The sequence below is a fragment of the Drosophila suzukii genome, chromosome 2L (assembly GCF_043229965.1).
Source record: "Drosophila suzukii chromosome 2L, CBGP_Dsuzu_IsoJpt1.0, whole genome shotgun sequence".
NCBI classification, from domain to species: domain Eukaryota; kingdom Metazoa; phylum Arthropoda; class Insecta; order Diptera; family Drosophilidae; genus Drosophila; species Drosophila suzukii.
This window is the reverse complement of record NC_092080.1, coordinates 22,665,320-22,687,944: the sequence shown is the minus strand read 5'-3', so window position 1 is coordinate 22,687,944 and position 22,625 is coordinate 22,665,320. Positions and strand designations below refer to the sequence as shown.

At 38.6% G+C, this 22,625-nt stretch overlaps 3 protein-coding genes and 1 long non-coding RNA gene across 10 annotated transcripts in view; all 4 read right to left on the bottom strand.

Moving 5' to 3' along the window:
• Window positions 1–872: 872 nt before the first annotated feature.
• LOC108019874 (probable G-protein coupled receptor CG31760) overlaps window positions 873–22,625 on the bottom strand; it is a 38,202-nt gene continuing 16,449 nt past the window's right edge. The window contains exons 5-14 of one of the 2 annotated variants that reach the window (XM_036815752.3): window positions 11,281–11,473; window positions 9,994–10,399; window positions 8,067–8,368; window positions 7,282–7,435; window positions 3,399–3,508; window positions 3,189–3,333; window positions 2,908–3,116; window positions 1,604–1,853; window positions 1,357–1,541; window positions 873–1,106 (exon numbers count right to left, since the gene is read on the bottom strand). In XM_036815752.3, coding sequence (XP_036671647.2) covers window positions 1,064–1,106; window positions 1,357–1,541; window positions 1,604–1,853; window positions 2,908–3,116; window positions 3,189–3,333; window positions 3,399–3,508; window positions 7,282–7,435; window positions 8,067–8,368; window positions 9,994–10,399; window positions 11,281–11,473 — 1,997 coding nt within the window. In that variant the 3' untranslated portion in view covers window positions 873–1,063. The remainder of the gene's footprint in view (window positions 1,107–1,356; window positions 1,542–1,603; window positions 1,854–2,907; window positions 3,117–3,188; window positions 3,334–3,398; window positions 3,509–7,281; window positions 7,436–8,066; window positions 8,369–9,993; window positions 10,400–11,280; window positions 11,474–22,625) is intronic. The other variant, XM_036815757.3, reaches the window with a different exon arrangement.
• Window positions 3,689–6,661, bottom strand: ZnT33D (Zinc transporter 33D). Of its 3 annotated transcripts, none has more exons than XM_017089638.4 (2): window positions 5,076–6,658; window positions 3,689–4,614 (listed from the first exon to the last, which is right to left on the bottom strand). In XM_017089638.4, the coding sequence occupies exons 1-2, from the start codon at window positions 6,409–6,411 to the stop codon at window positions 3,752–3,754; spliced, it is 2,199 nt and encodes a 732-aa protein (XP_016945127.3). In that variant the 5' UTR covers window positions 6,412–6,658; the 3' UTR covers window positions 3,689–3,751. The 3 variants fall into 3 exon arrangements, with proteins under 3 accessions (XP_016945127.3, XP_070855536.1, XP_016945130.3); XM_070999435.1 differs by having other exon boundaries at window positions 3,690–4,614; window positions 5,086–5,285; XM_017089641.4 differs by having other exon boundaries at window positions 4,365–4,614; window positions 5,069–6,661.
• LOC139355133 (uncharacterized) lies at window positions 9,030–9,986 on the bottom strand. Of its 4 annotated transcripts, none has more exons than XR_011605867.1 (2): window positions 9,775–9,986; window positions 9,030–9,725 (listed from the first exon to the last, which is right to left on the bottom strand). It is a non-coding gene; the product is annotated as an uncharacterized lncRNA (long non-coding RNA). The 4 variants fall into 4 exon arrangements; XR_011605866.1 differs by having other exon boundaries at window positions 9,030–9,721; XR_011605864.1 differs by having other exon boundaries at window positions 9,030–9,692.
• On the bottom strand, window positions 19,168–21,206 carry LOC108016905 (uncharacterized). The gene has a single exon (XM_017084203.3). It carries the CDS (start codon window positions 21,152–21,154, stop codon window positions 19,208–19,210), a length of 1,947 nt encoding a protein of 648 aa, XP_016939692.3. The 5' UTR covers window positions 21,155–21,206; the 3' UTR covers window positions 19,168–19,207.

The following is a 22,625-nucleotide window of genomic DNA, read 5'->3' as shown; positions in this document are numbered from 1 at the left end:
GAATAGTTAAATAAAGCCAAGCATAACAATAATATAATATTTTTTATACTTTCTCACATTCAAGAACTTAAATTTTAAAACCAGATTTTGTTTTCAATGGGTTGTAATAAAATCAAAGAACCGGTATAAAAATTAGTTGGTGGGATTTTTCTGAGGCTTTGTTCCTTTTATAATACTCAGGTTGTTTTAAAAATGTTGGGTTCCAGAAAACGATTTTAAAACTACTTGCTGCAGGAATACAATGCACTTTCATCCGCATAAACGCTTTTAATATATTAACAACTTTGACAGACACATACACACCAACATTATTTAAGACTATATTAAACATTAAGCTGTTTGTTTTTCGCTAACTGTTTGTTGTTGCTCTAAGACTGGGTAAACAAAATCACAAGTTAAGCAGGTCGGGGTGGAGAATCCGTCAGACTACGATGGGTGTACGACCATCCAGGGTTTTGCTATCCGTCAGATTCGATGACAGCGAACAGGATGTGTTGTTATCATCCTCGAGGACCTGCAGATGATGCGGCGGATTGTGCAGTTGCACCTGCTCGGTGATCGTGATAGCATCACTGCAGGACAGCATTGGTGACTCCAAATTCTGGGGCATCAAGAGCAGACCACTGGGATGAGCCGGAGATGGAGTGTGGATCGCGTAGAGGGAGCTACTGGACGTGGAACTATCGCTGGAAAATGGCAGCAGGAGCTCCACCTCCACCGGTGGCGATGGGCTGTTCACCTGGGTAACCATCGTCTCTTCTTCGCTGCTGGTCAGCTCATTCAATTGGGCCACCGTTTGATGGATCCTCACGTGCTCCGCGTCATCCAAGTCGTTGAGTTGGTAGTACAGGTTCAAACTATCATCCAAAATGGGCGCAAAGAGGCGGCGGAACTGGGCGATCAAGGCCGCCTCCTCTGATCCTGGCTGCTCTCCCTTCAGGGTAATCATGTCCTCCGATTCCGATTGGTGGAAATTAAATTTAATGGCGTCCTCCACCAGGGTGGTGGAGCCCTGCCTCCCATCGACTTCTATTGAGCAATCTTTAACACTTCGTTGACCTCGTCAGACTTTGCCCTTGGGCGATTTTAATTTCGTTGGCGTGCTACTGGAAAAGAAATAAAATTTTTAAAACTTTGTTTGTATAAAAGTCTTGTTCTTCCTCTTAAGCAAGGTTTTTTTTTAGTTTTAAATTGCATTTTCTAGTCAGCATTCCCATAAAAAATATAAATTTATTAAGTACGTCTAAGAATGGCGCCCAAAATATACTTAATTCCGATTCGAAATAAGTGTACCATTACAAAAGTTTGAGCACATAGGATTCCATGAAAATTATTAAGGTGTTTTAAATAGCTAACCTGGACTCTTCCTTGCCAGTTTGCGTCTGCGCCGTGGAAACCGTGTTCTTGCTATAAGGGGCTTGAAACGAGGTTGACGTTATGGTAAAATATCCTCCCGGCTTTGGCTTCAGATGCCTGTTGTTCATCTGCATGTGCACAGTCTTCATGAACTCAATTTGGTGGGCCAACTTTTGGACTTGTTCCTGTCGAAGAGTGTCATTTCATTAACTTTGATACATATGCTTCAGCTTAAATATTTTCTTACCTTAAGTTCTTCATTCTCCTGATACAAATCGGGCGACTCCTCTGGGACCAGACCGACTCCATTGAGAGAAAAAGAGGCTGTTATGCTCCTCACCTTGGCCTTCTGATCCCACTTGTCTCCCTGTCCTTTCAAAACCCGCAAAATCTTTGGCCCAAATACCAGGGCAATGGTGGTGGTCGTCGAAAGCTGGGTACGCACAAATCCCAGCATGTATTTGTAATCGGGTCCGGCATTTGGAAAGAGCATTACGCTGTAGGGGCAAAATAGACATATTTATTAAACAATAATCTAAAATTCGATTACTTTTGTTCTACAATACAATATAAAATGTGTCAAAAATAAAATCATGGAAAAAATATTCTCTTTAAAAGATTAATTTAATATGCGATATATACTCCTAGTTCTTAGATATTCAAGTGTGAATATATTAACAATCCGGAATTTCGTAAAATATTCTGGGACCAGTTATTGTTGTATCTACAATACTAACCTATCCTAGTTAGGATTGGTTTAGGTGCGTGGCATAGCAAGTTTCCCAACAAATTACATTAATTATAAGGACTTCATCAAAGGGATTTCAGTTGGGGAACGCAGCAAACCAGCAGACAACTCGAAACCGGGAGGTTTTCCGGGAATGTCTATGTAAACAAAGCGACAGACAGATGGAAAGCCGTACCATGGGGGAGATGCGAGTCCTTGCAGACCAACAAAAAGGATTACTACGCGAACACGAGCGCGCACAAAGCAAAGGAATTTAATTAAAAGCGGACCGCGTAAGACGGGCAGCTTTACATTTCCCCTAATGGACGCGACGCGTGCCCCGGCATTTTGGATTACGCAACATGTGTCAACTCTTATAATTCAATTCCATGCGGGAAGAGCTTCATCAGGTGGCAATACCCTTTTGGATTCAAGTAAGCACTTACCTAGTCGTATTTTAAAAATTACAAGGAAAATAAATAACCCTATACCCTAGCATAGAAATAAAAACAATTAATAATTTGAAGTAAACAAGCTTGTTCGGTGTGGTAGTATTTCAGGCTGTTTTGTCAGGTTTAAGCCTTGTTTTGAGTTGAAAGGAAATAGTTTAATGGTTAAATTTCAGGTTGATAGTTTTATTGTTAATAATCCCCAACAAAAATATAATATATTTAATGATGTCACAGAAATCTCTTTTAAACGAAATTAAAATCTGTTCGTAAGAGATTTCTGAGGCACTGCAGATACAGCTTGCTTTATAAATAAAATATAATATAAAGTAAGTGGTATAAATAAAATATATAACTATTTGAGAATGCACTTACTGAAATGCCACCATGGCGATGTTTACGAGGGCGATGTTGTATATGGCGTACGAGATGAGCCGCGCCTCGTTGTACAGACTCTCAGCGTTCCGCACATTATAACACACCCGGATTCCCCAGGCCAGGAAGAATACTTCTCCGATGGCCAAACTGTGATCCCACCAATTGTACGAGCACTGCTTGAATTTTAAATGACTCTGGTCCAAGATCTTGGAAATAGCATGAAAATATGGAAAGCGTTAGAAAAATGTTCCAAAAAATGAACCATCATTAATACTTACCACCTCAGCATTTGGCGTTGCCGAAATGGTCCAAGTTCCCAAATAGATCAGCATAACCAACAGAATGGGGACCATCCACTGCAATAGTTGCTGGTCATTCAGCTTTATTTTGTGGGCCGACTTTACGCGATAAGTCAGAGAAACTCTATGAAATAATGTTTAAAAACTTTATAGCTTGCAATTGATTTGTTTTCTTGATGTTGGTTTTACCGCCAAGTTTTCATGAGCAGCGAAGTGTAGGTGATGCAAAAGCCCATGTGCCGCGTCCATTTGGTGGCGATACACCAGGTTGTATCCAAATAGGGAAATATGGCAACCATCTATAAAGAAAAATGTATGCAACTTCTCAAATCACTAAATTTAAATATTTTCCCTTCTGAGACCCTAAATAAAATGAATAAGTCAACGAAAATGTAGGAAATATTAAATTTCATATAAATTAGAATCAATATTTGTATAATATTTGGTACACAATATAATTTCTTATCATTATCATATACAATATTTTTTACAAGAGCTAAACACGAAAAGATTCCTTTAAATGGAGTATACCGCCTCTTCTTTTATCCGTTTTCTGGATCAGTGGGCTGCTGCTGCTGCATCTGCATCTTTTTTTGGTCCCCATCCGCCATGCCCTTTTCCAAGTCCGCGGACTTCCGCCTTTCATTTTTATCCGGAGGACTCAAGCACTGCTCACAGTTCTCCATATCCGGCGAATACTCCTCGATCTGAATGGTGCTCTCAAAAAATCCGAACCGCTTGTGGATCAGCTTGGTGGCCTCCTCAAGGATCAGCTGAGGATCTGCATCCTTGGAAATGGCCAGGTGGGCGGACAATGCCACCTTATTAACGGACAGGGCCCAAATCCTCAGGTTATGGACGTGCTCGACACCCGGAATGGAGAGAAATGTCCGCTTGACCTCCTCATAATCCAGGAAATCCGGTGTGGCCTCCATCAGAACCATTAGAACGTCTTTTAAAATTTTGATTGTAACCACAATAACCAGAACCGAGAAGAGAAACGTGCAAACCGAGTCCATGAAGCCCCAATCCGGCAGAAAAAATATAATCAAAGCGGCCACAAAAACCCCAATGCTCTGTATGAGATCCCCAATCACATGAATCATAGCCGCCCGCACATTGATGTTCTGTTTTTCCTTTACATGGAACTGGGTGGACACTGACCTTCCCACCATCGACATAGGTTCCTTTTGGGACCCCAAGTCAACCTTGTTCTCTTGATCCGATCCTACGACTTTTGACCTTTTGAACTTGCCCGGAGTAAAGTGCGGGTTGTCCAAATGCAATTGCACGGCCATTATCAAGTTAAATACTATGGCCAGCGCCGACGTGATCAGCATTATCATGGCGTCCAACTCGAATTCTTGGTTTACCCACCGCATAATGGCCATATACACAAGGATGCCTGCGACGGGTTTAATTTTAAAAGTCAGAATTAAATCTAATTTTTTTGCATTGGGGTAATTTGGTTCGTTTTGAAAAGAAGTACTAGGTAGCTAAAAAAAAATAAACTGTTTAAAATTATATTTAAAGATATATTCCTATTCGGAATTAGTATTTGGAAGATGAAAGTACAATTTTTAAATTAGGAATTTAATAAAAATATGAATAAAATCGTTTCAAGGCAAATTGGTCAAACCATTTTAAGGTTTTTTTTTTTCAATCCTCGTGGTAAATAAAAAAAAGTAAGCTTTCACATAAAAAAACCTATAAAAATGTTGAGTATAAAACCTGATTTTAGTTTAACATAAGGACGAGAAAACGCTCCTAAATATTTTTGGCCTAATATTGGATTCTACAAAAGACCTTACTTAGGTAAAAAGTTGGGAGTACGTTGTCTCCCAAGGGCGAATATTTACCGTTCACCTGTTATTACCCAGATGAAGAATATGGATATCATGGCCCCGATGACCTCTGCCCGATACCATCCGAAGTTAAGTCTTTCAGACGCGGGTCTTCCAGCCAGATGTAATGCAAAGAGTGAGATGAGGAATGAGGACAGGTCCGTTAGCAGATGGGCGGCATCTGTGGCAATGGCCAGACTGTTGGAAATAATTCCACCAACAACCTCGATAATCATGAACACCGAGCACAGAATGCAAGCGATTATTAATTTTCGTCTGGCGTCCTTATCCACTCCAGTGTCCCGCTCCTTAAAATGACAGTGTTTGTCCAATTTTGTGGTAATATGCGAGTGACCTGTTATTGTCAGCGTTCTTCGCGAATCTGAATTTCGACTATTTGTGACAGGCGAAATTTTTGCAGTTTTTTCCTCTTGATTTTCTGCTAGTATCTCTTCAGGTTTTTGGTCTGAAGTTTCCTCAGAATTTGCTTGTACTTTTTCTGGAGATTCTGTCTGAGGGTCGGATGCCGAAGTATCTTTCTCTCCAGGTAGCTGATTGGTCGTCGGCTTCGATTCATCTTGTGTAGCATAATTTAAATTACGATGTAATGGAACCTTCAAAATATTAATATACCTATGCTTTTCAGTATTAGTAGGTAGTTTTGCCTCCACTTCGTCGTCTTTCTTTTTAGTGGTAGAAGAAACCTCTTTAGGTTTTATTACAATCGGTGTTGGTCTCCTCCAAGTTTTGGGTTTCGAGGCCTCCTCTATTTTTCGCAATTTTTCAAGAAACTCCGAAGATTTTTCTTCCGATCTATCAACACTTAACTGATTTTCGTAATGATCTGTTCGTATTAGACTTTCGTTTGAGGTTTCTGTAGAAGATTTTATTTTTTCCTTCCTCTTTTCCTTGACATCTTTTAATGGCTCTTTGTTAGAAGGTTGTGCCTCGTCTCTTGTATCCGTTTTAGTTTGGCTATTTTCGGGCGGCACTACCCCAGTAGTTTTAGCGTTTTTTGTCAAGGTAAACCTTTGTATAAGAAGGGTAGACCAACTGTCTTCGCTCTCCAATTTTTTGTGCTTAGCTTTCGATGTCTTAGGTTTTTCACAGGTTTCACCTGTTTGCGATCCTTGTTCCACTTTATTTTGTTTCTTTACCTTAGGAAATAGTTTGTGTTCATCCCGATCCCGAGAAGTGTCCTGCACGTCGGAACGTTGACTACTCGTCCCCGGGTTTTCTTCTATATCGGGAGTCTTGACCATTTCCTTAATCGCCGTCTGCAACTCCTCCTCATCTTCATCCTGCGAATTTTCATCTTTTGAATTTGCAACTGGATTCTTCAATGATTTCTTGCTCATAATTATTTTCTATCAACATAAAATGGTTTTTTAGAATTTTTATTTGTTTGATTAGAAAATCGAGTACAACTATACTCTTTTAGTTCCCTCTTTTATGTTGTTCTGTTATTGTGTGTGTGCTCTTTTAGGAAGGGCGGTGGTTTTATGTGTCCACTGGGTATTATACCATTGTTGGCTAATGCTGACAGCATAATTGCCAACCAGAGAAAGGCGAATTAGGTGAACATGCAACACCCTTTTGAGGTCGTACCCTTTTTTATTGAAATTCGTTTTTTTAAATATAACTTTAATTTAATTTACACCTTACATTTGATACTATTAAAAACAAAGAAAACAAAAACCAACAATCTAAACAAAATTGTTTCTTAAAGTCTAAATGGTATCAGAAATATGAAAAAATTATAATGTTTTTTTTAAGAAATGCAAATTGGTTTTTTATAATTGTTTATTGATTTAAGTATAAATAAATATATATATTCTTTTACGATGGTTTTAACTATTTCTATTCTTAATTTAAACTTCTAGCAGGTTTAAAAAAATTGAAAAAAAATCATATTTTGGTACAAATGGAGTACCTAAACCTCCATACCCTTTCGACAAGTAAGTGCTTAAAAGCCGCATTTAAAAACCCATAAGTGGTGCTTTTATGTTGTGGTTTGTTCGCAGATCCCTTTACATCCAGAAATGGGAGTGGGATAAGAACCAAAACGGGCTCACATGTGGGTTAATTATGAATGAGCCCTCGCCGACCACGTTAGGGCCTTTTGTCGCATTATCAACATTGTTTTCAAATGGCCTTTGTGTGTTTTTGGCTTTCAGCCGCTTTAATGGGTTAAGAGTGTCGCCCCAAATGACCCAAGTACTACTTACCTCCAGATACATGATGGCGCAGCCGATGAGCGTGATCATCAGGAAGATGGGGCTGGCCACCTTGAAGACCTTGACGCGACGATGCCGGAAGAGATAGCCGGCGAGTACAAAGGTGCCACAGGCACAGCCAATCGATATGGTCAACAGGGATATTCTAAAATACAGGACAGATGCTTAGCTTTTACGTTACTAAACAAGTACCAGTGGTGGAAAGTGGTTATATCCTCCCTCCCCTTATTCTTGTTTGGGATGCTGGATTGCAGAAATGCCTTTTGTGTGGTTTGAAATACCTGATGAATTCATAAATTGTGTTTGAATATTATCTAATGCTTTACTGCAAGCTAAATTAAAACCAATCTAAGCTGTAAAGTGTTTAAAAGTAAAATATGCTAAATGCAATTATTTGTAAAATAAGTAGCCTCTTTAGGCGGTTAAAGCTGTAAGATCTCTTTAAATAAAATCTCATATGTATATGGCACTGTTTCTTAAAAGTTCCAGTATAGTTCATTCTATTGACTTCGTTGCTAGGACTTGGTTATGGGTAAGTATGGGTAAGTATCTTCCCTTATAAATTCTGTATGGATAAAAAACTGCCAGATGGAATTTGGAAAATATTATTATAAAAACCTCTTTAAAAAAACCAACTGCATAGCATTCCATCTTTATTTACTAACTGAAAGGAAACCCTCTCTAGCACTGTTGGCTACTTTTCCTTGCCATAAACCTTGTAAGGGTGGTATCACCTCTCCCATCACTGGCAAACAATCACGGATACGGATACCAACCTGAATGGCCAGTGGTAGTTGGCCAGACATGGCTCCGGACCCGTGCACGTGTCACAGCCGGGGGCGCAGGGCAAACACTTGAAGACCTCCGTGTAGTAATTGCTTATATTGTCCTGCTGCTCCTGCCAGGCAATCTCCATGATGGTGCCGTTGAATCCGTCCGGATGCCGCAGCGAGTAGAATCCCGCCCGGCACAGGCACTGGTAGGATCCCCGGGCCCAGCTGCTGCTCCCGGTCAGCGTGGTCAGCAGTTTTCCGCCGCTTATTGTCGGGGTCTCCGCACTCGGCTGGCGGTAGTCACACTGCCAGGGGGAAAAGAAAAGCACTTGGCTTAAATAGTTGCAAATCAATTGCAGTTGCAACATGCACTCAGAAAAATAAAAATTATCTTAGGTGAGCTTCTTAGCATGGGCGAACTTAAACGTAATGTTTGAGAATATATAGACTGTTTATGGATCAATATTCTATATACCTAAGTCGTTTTCCCTTCCAAAAACATTACATTAAGGTTGATACTCTCGTGAACCAAAGAAGCAACGAAATAAAAATATTTATACAAAATTTGTTTTATGAAATAATCCGTCTATCATTCTTATTTGAAAATTTTAATTTCGTTGCCTTTTTGATTGTGGTAAGTATCGGGCTTTAGCTATAAAAACAGATTAACAATTTAGATTACTGTAATGTAGTGGGTTTTAAAAAAATGTGTAGGGTAGAAATAAAACAAACTAAAACAAAATCTATATTACATTTTTAACCCGAGGGATATATCCCCTATACCCGCCCCCCGCGGATACGCGCATAGTTACTGAAATAAATAAAAATTGTTTAAAAAAGCAGATTATGGAGATTATTCCATAGTCGTTACTAGCGAGTATATGTCTCAGTCAAAATTTGATGTTATAAGTGTTGTTGCTCTCTTTTACTTTTATTTCATAGCCAACTATTTGGAATTTAAAGATGTTTTAACACAAATATAATTTATTTTTATTACTTTTTTACATTGAACATTAACAATTTGGAAAACTAATATTTAAGAAAATAAATTTCTTGCCTTACTTAGAGCCTTAGAAACGCAATTAAAACTCAGCCATGAGCGTCTATTGCTAACTGTTGTTTCTTGAAGTTCGTCGTTATGAATTTGCCTCTCTGACTCAATATCATTAACTATTTCTAAAGGTGGCACTTCCTCAGCAACCGGATTATCTAGAGAAGTAGAAGTCCCTTGACTCCTTTTATGTCGACCAGTGCTGCCCGCTCGAAATTGTTCTTTTTCGTGATGGCTCATTTTGCGCCAAATAGAGGAGGCCTCAGCGGTTAGTCTTCCGGGGTTGGATCTCCTGAATTTTCCTAAGAAATTCTTGTATGCCATACTACTTTGACGGCTAAGGGTGCGGCGACTTACCACAGCCGGGGCAGTCGATGGGTTACCTAGTTTTGTGGGTGAATTTTCAGGGGTCACCACCCCGCGAGCTTCAGCATTGAGCCGTTTTACGGGTTTACGGAGCTGTTTGGTCGGATTCTTCTGCGTTTTTACATCAGAGAGTTCACCCTTTTCATTATTCATTCTTCTGATTAATTCACTTGGTCTTCTGTTTGTATATTTGTTGGCTGAATTTTATATTTCTGTTAGAAAGTGCAACCACAAGGCGAAACTAACTGAGTCTTCGCTCTGCAATTTATCAAAAACTGTACAACAAATATTTACCTTGAATTACAAATTGTGTGCTGCGTTCTTTACTGAATCTGAGTGAATAAACTAGACAAAACTAAAGGCACGGGTAACTCGGACTTAAGCCTGCTTCGTATGTGTTACTTTGAACCAATAAAATATATTACAATTTTATTTGTTTCTTATTTATCAGCTAAATTAAAAATACCTCATGCATATTTTCTGGAACCCTTTATGGAGCTTCTATGTACTCACCACCATGGAGGTGCGATGACACTTGTGGGAGCTGTGGAACGCCTGCAGATCGTTGATGGTTCCCTCATCAATGAGCCCCATCCTGCCGCCCAAAAACGGGGATCTCCGTGCCGTGAGGCGATGTTGTTGCTGCAGCTGCTGCATTTTCTGGCGGCGACTCCCGAATTGATAGGGCTCCGCCTCGCACTGGTTGACCCGCAGCGTGGACACGTCGATGTCGATGCTGATGAAACCCCTTAGCCCGTGGCGCCCAATCGGCGGGATTGCGATGCTGTAGGACACCAGCCAGCGGCTGAGGGAGCACGAGAAGTAGGGGAAGGTCCACCAGCCCTTGTAATAGTTGTTGGGCGGACTGGGGGCGAATTTCGGGGAACGCAGCGTGGGTGTCGAGGTCTCGTCGTCGAACCTGTGGAGGGTATTTTAAATGAATTCAAGCGGGGTCGATATAGTGCTGTCACAATTCTAAGCGAAGTTTTGCGAAATATAATTTAACATACATCTTATCATGAACTCTAGTCCGATGGTTTACCTTGATTTGGAAAAATACTTTTCTACTAAATTCAGTAATAAATTTATAGAAAATATAACTACAACGTTAAGAAAAAAATCCTATCCAACCTAAGTTTGGGGAAATATTATTTAACATACATCTTATCATAAACTCTAGTCCGATGGCTAACCTTGATTTGGCGAAATACTTTTCTACTAAATTCAGTAATAAATTTAAAGAAAATATAACTACAACGTTGAGAAAAATCCTATCCGACCTAAGATTGGCATGGCTTTATAAAACGTGCGATTACGCTTATTGGGCTTTCAAATTATAACGTGTGTTCCAAGATGAGCCTCAACCTAAGAGCTAATTATAATAAATTATTTAACTATAAATTGTTTTTTTAAGACAAATAAATGGAATCTGTAAATGGATTTTCTATGATTCTATAGTTTTATGTTCTAAGGGAAAAAACATTTTGTAAGAAATATTTAATAAAAGAAATGCATCACGGACGCTTAGGAAGAATGAAACCAGTCGTTATGGTATGTTCCCAACTTTCGAACATAAGTACAATATTGACATTTACTTAGTATATTAGCCTGGTGCCTAAAAAGTATGCACAAAGATTTTAAAATACTACAGTATTTAATGTTTAGGATATACTTTGAATATAAAAATATTTTTGTACTAATCAAAAACTCACATAAAATGTATAATTTACATTTTTCGAAAAGAATTTCACTTTGTAACTCCAATATAACTTTCCGGCAACACTGATTTTTGGCACGTACCAGGGATAGCTGCCTGCGGGCTTCTTGCCAATCTGCAGCCCGTCCTCGTCGTAACGCTGCGTTTCCGACTGGGCCCCCTTGACCCACCACACGTACGACTGCACCGCTCCATTCGTCAGATTCAGGGCCAAAATGCGGGCCCCGGTTACAAAGTCATCGGTGAGCAGTCCCTTGGCCAGGGCATCCGACAATCCTTCAAATGAAAAGAGCAGTGCATTAGCACGGGCATGGGCAAAATGTGTTTCAATAATTGGTGGCGGAAATTAAATGAAAGTACGCACAAAGTAATTAAAAACTGTATTTCGCACGAAAACGAATTGGACGTGTCACTTCACTGCTCGTAATTGCTGATTACAGTGCACAAATTTCCCAACTTTAATTATTTATGGCGCGAAGGTTGTGGCTCTCATTTTCGGCCTGCCGCCATTTCGATTTCCCAATGGGAAATGCATTTCCATTGTTGATTTCCCAGCCAACGCCGTGTTTCGTTTGATTGCATTCTCAGTGATTTACATAAATATTTTTGCAATTTCCAACATTATTATGCTCAATTCTTGTCGAGCGGTTATTGCCACAGAGTGCTACTCAGGTGTAGCTCTTAAAATCGATGAAAGCAAACATGTTGTACTAAAGTCTTTAAACAATATTGAAATATGAAGTATTATTTCAGTTAAAATTTTTTAATAAAATTCATTAAATGTAATTATTTTAAATTTACTTCCTGTAATGCCCATATTTTTCAGAACATATAATAAATATTCCCTTCAACAATTGCCTTTGATTTGTTAATTAAAAATGAACTTTTAATTAAATAAATTCTGAAATGTGGACAATTTCATTTGTGTGGGTGGGAAATGCGTGCACATGAATTATGCATGTGCAATTAAACGTGTTAATCACGATAGGAAGGCTTTTCCATTGTTATCCCACTGCATTGCACTTTCTGGAAACTTAAAGCGCTTAACTCGAAACATCTGTTATTGTTATTGCGGCCTTGAAACAGTCATTAAAAGCCGCAGCTGTTGGTGCAGTTGTTCTTTCGGCCTTGGCAAAAGTGTCAGCCCAACAACAATGATTAATATGCGCGGCAGGACATCAGAGGCCTTCTCTCTTCCTCGACCTCCCCTCTCGCTCTAACCCCTGCGAGGGTGGGAGTGTGTGGGCGGTGACTGTCAAAAGCTAATATTTTTGCAACACTCGCCCGCCCTTCGCTTTCAGTGCTGACAGGATTTCGGATACAGTACGTTAAAAGTAGCTATACATGGCATTATTCGTAATTTTTCATAATATTTGAGTTCCGAGTTAAAATCTCTTTGAAACGAGTTTTTTAAAGCAAATATTGTTACAACATTTTTAATTCTTAGAATAATATACTAAACAGGATTAATAATGGCCTCAAAATTGTACCTCCCGTAGATTCAAGGGAAAAAGTGAACGAAAAGTCCATACACAGAGAAAACTATCAAGAACATTGTTCTTGAATTGAGAATATTGTTCTTGAATCGAGAACATAAGTTCTTAAAAATCGTGTAAGTACATTTTGGTATCAATATAAGAACGAAATAATTAGAGGAGAAAAGTTTAATTGAGTTTATTTAACATCTTTTTGATAAGTATACACTAAGGACTGAACTAATTGTTTTTTTTTTGTATATAAAATGTACCTAAATACCGCCAATTCAACTTGATTCGAGCAAAATAAAAACATTTTCAACTTAAAAATGTCGTTCTATTTGCAAGAACATTTTCATCTCAGATGAGAACGTCAGAATTTTCTGTGTATGCACTTAAATCCATTTATCCCCTAAGTAACATTTGACACATATTTGTTGCCATTACTTATCCCGTTTAGTCCAATATTCCTCAAATTAGCTTAAATACTATCAAAATTACAAAAAACGAAACGACAAAAAATACTTTATTTTCTTTCCGTATAAAAGTATACAATTAATTATCCTATCCATACTTCAATTGAGTTAATACCAATTTGTTAAATATCTAACAATTTTAAGATACAAATTTTTGTTTTGGGAAGAGTAAAGCTAGCTTATCAGGGAAAAAAGCTGAAACGGAATCCCTGATGTTTGACTTTCAGTAAGGAAAAAAGGGGAGAGGAAGCGAAAGCGAAACGAGAATTGTTTACAAAGTAAACTTATTTAAATTCGATTACCGCAACTTCCGTGGTACTTTCTTTATTTTTATGTTTTAGTATGTATAGGGTTTGCTTATTTTCCCTTTCCTGTTTGTTTTTGTTGCTGCTACTATAGAAGGTACGCGCAACATCTCGGAAAGTTTTTCTCTTCTTTATCCGGGAGAAAGTAACGCAAACCGTGTACGTGCATTTTTTTAGTTGGCAAACTTTTTTGATTCCGTGGGGTTGGAGTAAAATTGAAACAAAGGATCTGCGATATGGCAGTATATGTATGTACATACGCGGGTAAAATGTATATGCTTACTTTCCCCATCCGATTAAAAAAAACAAGGGAGAACGCTATAGTCGAGTACCTCGACTATCAGATACCCGTTACTCAGCTAAATGGAGATATGCAAGCAGCAAAGCGAGATTAAAATGCGCCACCTACCGGCGGTATACAGATTTAAGCGTTATGGGCGTTAGAGTGGGCGTGGCAAATTTTTTTTTGGATCAATCGATAGGTATTGACGAGACCAATACATTTCAGTTAAAATTTTTTATCTAGCATGAAAATTGTGGGCGTCACAGGGTTTTGCGGTTTGTGGGCGTTAAAGTGGGCGTGGCAAATTTTTTTTTGGATCAATCGATAGGTATTGACGAGACCAATACATTTCAGTTAAAATTTTTTATCTAGCATGAAAATTGTGGGCGTCACAGGGTTTTGCGGTTTGTGGGCGTTAAAGTGGGCGTGGCAAATTTTTTTTTGGGTCAATCGATAGGTATTGATGAGAACATTACATTTCAGTTAAAATTTTCTATCTAGCATCAAAACTGTAGGAGCCACAGTTTTGGGCGGTTTGTGGGCGTTAGAGTGGGCGTGGCACTCTACTGAAACAAACTTGCGCTGCGCAGGAATCTCAGGAATCTGCGTGCCTAATCCCAGTATTGTAACTCTCATAGTTTCCGAGATCTCAGCGTTCATACGGACAGACGGACAGACGGACAGACGGACAGACGGACAGACGGACATGGCTAGATCGACTCGGCTAGTGATCCTGATCAAGAATATATATACTTTATGGGGTCGGAAACGCTTCCTTCTGCCTGTTACATACTTTCCGACGAATCTAGTATACCCTTTTACTCTACGAGTAACGGGTATAATTACTAGCATAATTTATCCAGTACTCAAAGTCTTTGATATCGAGCTTGATACAATAGCAATACAATCAATTCAGGGTGTAACAGTAAAACTTAAAAATAGACTTTAAATGTGATAAAAGATTAAGAGACAACATTTGAAGTACATAAAAAAATCTTTTTTATGTATTTATACCCGTTTTTTTGGGTTTCGCTGTATTACAACATTGTTGAAAATACTTTAAGGAGGGTTAGGTAACGAACTCGTCAAATCTCAGAAGTGACGTCACGACAAAAATTCAAAATAATTGTAGTACAAATAATTTTATATATCACAATAATAATTAATATAAGTGTTCGCGTAAGTGGTTCGTGAGATAATTATACCCGTTACTCGTAGAGTAAAAGGGTATACTAGATTCGTCGGAAAGTATGTAACAGGCAGAAGGAAGCGTTTCCGACCCCATAAAGTATATATATTCTTGATCAGGATCACTAGCCGAGTCGATCTAGCCATGTCCGTCTGTCCGTCTGTCCGTCTGTCCGTCTGTCCGTCTGTCCGGATGAACGCTGAGATCTCGGAAACTATGAGAGCTAGGCTATTGAGATTTGGCGTGCAGATTCCTGAGCTTCTTACGCAGCGCAAGTTTGTTTCAGTAGACTGCCACGCCCACTCTAACGCCCACAAACCGCCCAAAACTGTGGCTCCTACAGTTTTGATGCTAGAATAAAAATTTTAACTGAAATGTAATGTTCTCATCAATACCTGTCGATTGACCTAAAAAAAAGTTTGCCACGCCCACTTTAACGCCCACAAACCGCGAAAACCTGTGACGCCCACAATTTTTATGCTAGATAAAAAATTTTAACTGAAATGTATTCGTCTCGTCATTACCTATCGATTGACTCAAAAAAAGTTTGCCACGCCCACTTTAACGCCCACAAACCGCAAAAACCTGTGACGCCCACAATTTTCATGCTAGATAAAAAATTGTAACTGAAATGTATTGGTCTCGTCGATACCTATCGATTGATCCAAAAAAAAATTGGCCACGCCCACTCTAACGCCCATAACGCTTAAATCTGTATACCGCCGGTAGGTGGCGCATTTTAATCTCGCTTTGCTGCTTGCATATCTCCATTTAGCTGAGTAACGGGTATCTGATAGTCGAGGTACTCGACTATAGCGTTCTTCCTTGTTTTGAATCAAAACGTGGAGCAAAAATTAAAAAAATCCATTCAATTTATGTGTTTCAGCAGTGCTAGAATAAAGATTGGTGGAAAACCAAGTCAGATAAATATATATAAGTATTAATAAGATCTTTAGCAACGGTTCTTGGTACTGTGTGATTTTTTCTTTTGCGCCTTATGAATGTGGCACAATCATATTTCAAACAGTAGCGTATGGTGACATTTTGTAGAGTATGAGATCTAATTTTTTTGGTATTTGTATATATCGGTATTAGTTTCTGTAAAAAAATATTTGTCAAAAATATATTATTTTCTTGTGGATTTTTGTGAACTAGAAATTGATCAACTAAATTTTATTTATTTTAATCCAGAACTAAAGTGAACACCTCTTGTAAGTGTATAGTTAAAGATGTACTCCGTTATATTCATTTTCACCTTTTATTAAAGAAAAAATAAATAATTTTCACATCTGCATAGATTTTTAGTGTGTATTTATCAGTTCGTCACCTTACCCTACAACTTGTAAATATAAAAAAATATATGTTTACACCAAGCGCTGAAGTATTTAACTCCGCTAGAATTTTACCATCGAACTTTTACAGAAATATGCTCAATAGATGTCAGCAACTTTCTGCCGTTAAACGTTTGAAAAATATTAAATTTCGGAAAAGTGACATTCAAAAAACGAATCGTTCGTCAGTACACCCTACACTCCCCTACTTATTCAATTAATAATCGTTGTCACTGTGTATACATATGTGTTTACTTCTTATCCTTATCCTCAGTACAACTCTGAGCAATATGGCCGAGACAGAACGCTTATGGTAAACAACATTTCGCAATGGCTGACAGCCGGTTTCACCTGCAAAGGTAACACACTGCGACAGAACGAATAACGGGAATGATGTGCTTATGGGTCACGGGCTCATTCATCATCCGCTCTGCCATTTTGTTCCGCACTCGTCCGTATACCGTCATCAATCTATTTTGCCATTTTTTTTGGATAGTTGTATAATTTATTGCCTCCTGGGCATGTTTTTGTTTTACTCGCTGGAAAGGTGTTGCTGAAAATGTTACAACAATTGTAACATTTTGTTTTTTTCATTTTCTTGGCTGTCGGACAAAACAAAAGTTTCAGAGTGTGTAAAATTGGCAATTATTCAAACTGCAGTCAGACATGTTTTTGCAGTCTCACGTGGGGGCTTTTCAGATGCCAGGTGTTTCAGGAATAATTAAATTTACCCGAGATTCGGTTTGCCTGAAAACGGACTTCTGGGGGCAATTTGCTCGGTTTTTGGGAATAATATGTGGAAGAACGTTTGTTTGGTTGTCGGCTAACAAACTTAAAGGGATATTCTGAAAGGGATATTTATTATATAAATTGCAAGATGTTCGGCTTAAATAGTTAATAGATGCATTGTACGATGTTCTCTTTATAAGTGAAAATGGTAAATAGAACAAGAATGGCCCATTTTTATATAAATTGTTAAAGTGTATTAACAAGCTACACATGTCTTTGAATGAAAATGCTATTCATGATTTCAGTTCAAAAAAACAAAGTTGTCATATGAAATACTCAAATGGATAGTTATTAATTAATTTATTTATTCGATTTCTTAGTGCAACACGCTGGAGCTTTTCATTTATAGAATTAGTCTAGGTAGTATAGTAGAACCACACCCAACAAAAAAACAGATTGAATACTAAATAATATAAAGACTATACTCTACAGTTTCCTTTCTATATTAAAGAGTTTTGAATTTGGACTTCAAGTATTATTTTTAAACCAATTACATACAATCAAAGTTTTAATATAATACTTTGGAAATTATTAATTGAATACTCATTCTATCGACGCCAAATCGATACTCAATAGTGTAAAATGTATGTAACAATATTTGCTTATTATTACTATTTTATTGGTGTACCTATTTTCCAATGACAAAAAAGAGATTTTTAGGACCTAAAGGAAGTCAAACCTAATAGTTTTATCTGCCCTTTAAATTAAAAGGTTATTTCCATGCCCTTGACGCAACCTTTTTCATTTAAGCCCAAAAGCAGGCAATTGGCTTTGCACCTAGCCTCTCTCTTCGCTTCTCACAGTGTGCAGCTGGACGCTCCTCCGTAAGTGTTATCCTTTTAAGTGGCTGTCGCTCTTGCCCCTTTTAAATTGGCTTTAATTTATTCGATTTGCGAGGGCACTTTATACGAATAATTTATGCAACACATCAAAATTTCAAGAGTCAAACAGGCAACAGAGGGTAAGATAGAGGCAAGTGCCAAAATTGTATACAAATGGCAGCCTCCTGTTGCTGTCCTGCGCTCAACAGGATGATGGAACAATAACAACAGCAGCAGCAACAAAGGCTCCAATTTGCCTTCCCTTTATGCGATTTTCGCTGACACCTCTCACCTTTGTGAGCACGAACATAGCGAGTGAAGCCAAGAAAAAACCCAGATATAGCTGTCTGCCAACCGAGAGAGGTGGTCTGTTTCAAGACGGTGTGGAAATCATGGCCATAATGGCAACTTGTGCGCTCCAACACTTCCAGCCCCCCTTATTATCCCGATCCGATCCGAGGACAACCCGAGAACCAGAGTCCCAGCGATGAGTTCATTGTGCGTTTTGTGCTCCGGCTCGTCCTTGACTATGCATGACACACTGATAGCATTTTATTTGATGATTTCTACACTTTAAGAAAAATTTCACATCTTTAATCTGTTAAAATTACAAATTCTTTTCAACCAGATCCAGTTTGAAATGACTTCGATCGTTGGTAATGGATATCTTAAGAACTTTTCACATTGACTGTAGCTTTTTTAACATATGGTAATGATGTTATGGGATATTTTACAAAATACAATTTTAACAAACTATACGAGCTACTCATGACCTTTAGGCGCATAAAATGACTTCAAGCAAGTGTCTTAAGACCTTTAAGTAAGTTTATATGGTTTTGTTAGGTTTGAAAATGGGTTTCTCTGGTTTACCATGACTATTTAAAAAAAATCCAGTAAGTTACCCATTACACAGCTATATATATATATTGCTTATAACTTATTAATAAGAACCTATTTACAACTTAACAAAATCTTCAAAGATGTGGGTGCTAGACTAGTTTTAGAGTGGGCGTGGTACTCCGATAAAAATTTGAGCTGCGCAAAAATCCTAAGAATCTGAATGCTTTATACCAATATCCTATCTCTTTTAGTTTTCGATATCTCAGAGTTCATACGGATATGGCTAGATCGACTCGGCTAGTGATCCTGATCAAGAATATATTCTTTATAGGGTCGGAAAGACTGCCTTTTACCTGTTACATACCTTACGACATGTCTAATTTATCCAAAAGAATAAAAAGAATACTCTACGAGTAACGGGTATAAAAAGCAGCTCAAGTTTTTAAGTTTCAGGGCATCTAGCTCTACCCCAATTTTATACAATTCTTTGCCTCCAGTTTATTATACGCAACAGCAATACATTTCGATTTGGTGATTTTGTATGCAGAAGGACTGGTGCCCATATTTGTTGGTCCTCGTCACGGGACCACCCAATATCAGAGACCTCTCACCAGCCAGTTTAAGTGACGTCCTCAGAATGGTGGCGTCAAAGTGGCCGTCCCCAGGGGTCGTCTCCAACCGGACCATAATCTGAGACATCTCTTTTTTTCGACCAGCTTCGTCGTTCGAGCCAAACGCAGCGCGAACTTTTTTGAGCTCCAGGCGTTGACACTGGGGATACGACTTGATGAGCTCGTTAATCTTGACAACTACAAATTGAGCAGCCTCTTGAACAGCACTTTCATAGGTGGAAATCGGGAAGAGTTCCTCACAGAGGCAGTAATGATGCGATATCGCTGCGCTGTGACAATCTCTGCTCTCTGGAATCGGTAGAAAAAGACTAATTCCACGACTGTTGGACAAATTTTGCGTTCGTTTTATCACGTTTATGTCGGTCAGGTCATTAAGATTAATTAAATCCTTGAGAGTTTCGTACAAATCATATGTCGTGATCAGACTCCGAGCGTTCTGTTCAAGATTGGAAATAGCAAGAGGGAAGCTCTTTGGAAGCCATTCCGGATATATGGCAATAAGAAGAGGTTGCGAAATCTCTTTTTGGCCTTGGTCAGTATTCGGAAATCCCTCCATTCTGAATCCATGATCGGCCAATACAAGAATAAATGTGTGATTCATAATACCCAGCATCTTCAAGTGCTGTATTATACTTAAGTAGTCTTCGTCTATCAGCTTGGCATAATTGAAATGATCGTGGATTCCCTGGGTGTGCCAAAGAAATGAGAAGAAAGGACTTCGTTTCAAATGCGCCATTATCTTATATATAAAGTCATAGTATATAACCTGATAGAGTCGATGGCCGGAGCACTCAAGGCTATGATCGGTATTATAAGTTGTGAATAAATCGATCTCGACCATTACTGGACGCAAATAGTAATCGGTAGGCTGCTTACAAAAACCCTTTTTTGTGTGTGTGAATGTGCCAATGCTTTCGTTATCCTCACTAAATACAGTTGAGTAACCAGCCGCTTTGAAATCATCCCACAGGAAGTGACATTTGTCAAAACTTGGCTTTCCAGCATAACAAGAATTTTCAAGTTCTGAGAAGTGTTGACCGCTTAGCAAAGGGATCAGATTGGGGTACGAGTTACGACCCACACGATTGTAGCCCCAAAACTCGGTATGGGGTAAATGTTCCATAAAGTGCGACACTTTGTGAAAGTGTCGGTAATAGTGCATGTGGGATATTGAATCAAGGCCCAGAATCATGACTGAAAGGCGTTCGTTAGATGTCGATGTGTTCGACTGCATTGCAGGAGGGGGTAGAAAAAACAGAACGTCACTAAATATTATCCTGGCAAAGTCAACCCAACACCAGATGCGAATGTTCTGCTGGCCGGCTCCCACAAGGTAGCTAAACTGGTCTTTTAGTATGAAAAACTGCAAGGATACGTACTTGTTTAGAAAGTCGTGAACTCTAATGAATTCCCGATACACACAGGAAACATGTCTCCGACGCTTCACACGAGAAAATGAAAAAAGTTCAGATTCTGAGATGTTTAGGATTAAATAATTCCTACCTCCAATAGTCTCGGCTTTAAAAAGCGGTATCCTTGGGCAGACAACTGGTTTGAACGGCTTTATGAAAGAAATAGCTGTGTCCGAAAAAGATTTCGTCCCTTGTATGCGACAACCTGTCGTATTAACAAATAATACAGAGTCTCTGTCGCTTAATATGCTATTATATTCAAAGCTATTATCCTTAATCCGGTCCCAATACATATTAAAGGTTATGAAGAACCAACTAAGAATAATAATGATTGTTAGTCCTAGACTGCGATTGCATTTTGTGGTCTCTTCACTTTCTCCATCTATTGATATTGCTGTATGCATGATTGCAATATGTTTCGACAATTCTAGAAATATTGACAAAAATGAAAAATGTTACTTGATCTGAAAACGGCTTTACAGTAACATTTCTTATAATTTTTTTTGGGATCTAGAGCTCAATCTATATTCTAAAAATATTTTTTAAATGGCAAATTATGTGTAGGTACAAATATAAAAATAATGACCATGTTATTATTACTCGATTGCGTATTGATATTTCAATATTTCATTTTACAATTTAAACGCACTTTATTTTATTTGTTATGTTTGAAATAGTATTAACCTAATTATGCTAGCTTTGTTCTTGTTTATCAGTTCAATATTCTTAGTTTGTAAAACTAAAACAAGGAAGAACGCTATAGCCAGGTACTCGTTATTCAACTTAAGGGATCAAAAGGGAGATTGAGGTATACAAGCAGCAAAGAGATTGTAAAGCGCCACCTAATCGGGACTACAATATATGGTTATGTGGGCGGTATGGTAAAGTGGGTGTGGCAAATTTTTTTTTAGATCAATCGATAGGTATTGACGATACCAATACAATATAGTTAACAAATTTTTTCTAGCATGAACACTGCGGACGCCGAAGTTTTGGGCGGCTTGTGGGCTTTAGAGTGGGCTTTAGAGTGGGCTTGTCAAACTTTTTTTAGGTCAATCGACAGGTATTGACGAAAACAACACATTTCAGTTAACATTTTTTTCTAGCTTTTAAAGTGTAGCTGCCAAAGTTTAGGACGGTTTGTGGGCGTCCGAGTGGGCGTGGCATGTTCGCGTAACAAACTAGCGCTGCGTTCGAAAATAAGGAAACTAAATCTGGGCTAGTTTCTTCAATATCCTTTATTAATATACACCTAAATAAGAAGCAAACACATTTTAAACTCAGATTTATATGTATAATTTCTCTCAGTTCATCACTTTGTTGGGCATTGTCAAGGCTGCTGTCGGGTGACTGGCAACTGGGATCAGAATGAAAGTCTTGTCCTGACAGCCGTGCGACAGCATTGGGGTTGACAACCAACGACGCACTTGTGGCGCATCAAGCAATGCCGACGTTTCGTCCTTTTTATACCCTCTACCCTCTATATCGTACGCCCACCACCCACTCAGTTCACATGCAGTGTCCTTTGCCGTTGTTAGTCCCAATGTTACGGTTGTTGCTGTAGATTTAATTTAAAGTTCACATTGTGCGTTGTGTCATCCGTCGCATTCGTTCTTGTTCTCAACTGTGATTTACCCACGAAGCTTTTACTGGAACATCGTCGACGAGATCAAACGGGGGGCGGTGGAGAAAGGAGGGTCCAAAAGGAACAGATTTCGTGAAATTAAGCAAGGACTTGTATGGCAATAAGTACGAATATACACAGCATTTTACAAGGTTCCAGGGCTAAACGAAATCTTTACACAGCAAAAGGGAATCAGATTTCCACTTAAGGGATATAAGGATTGTGTTAGAATGGGGAGCACCAAAAAAATG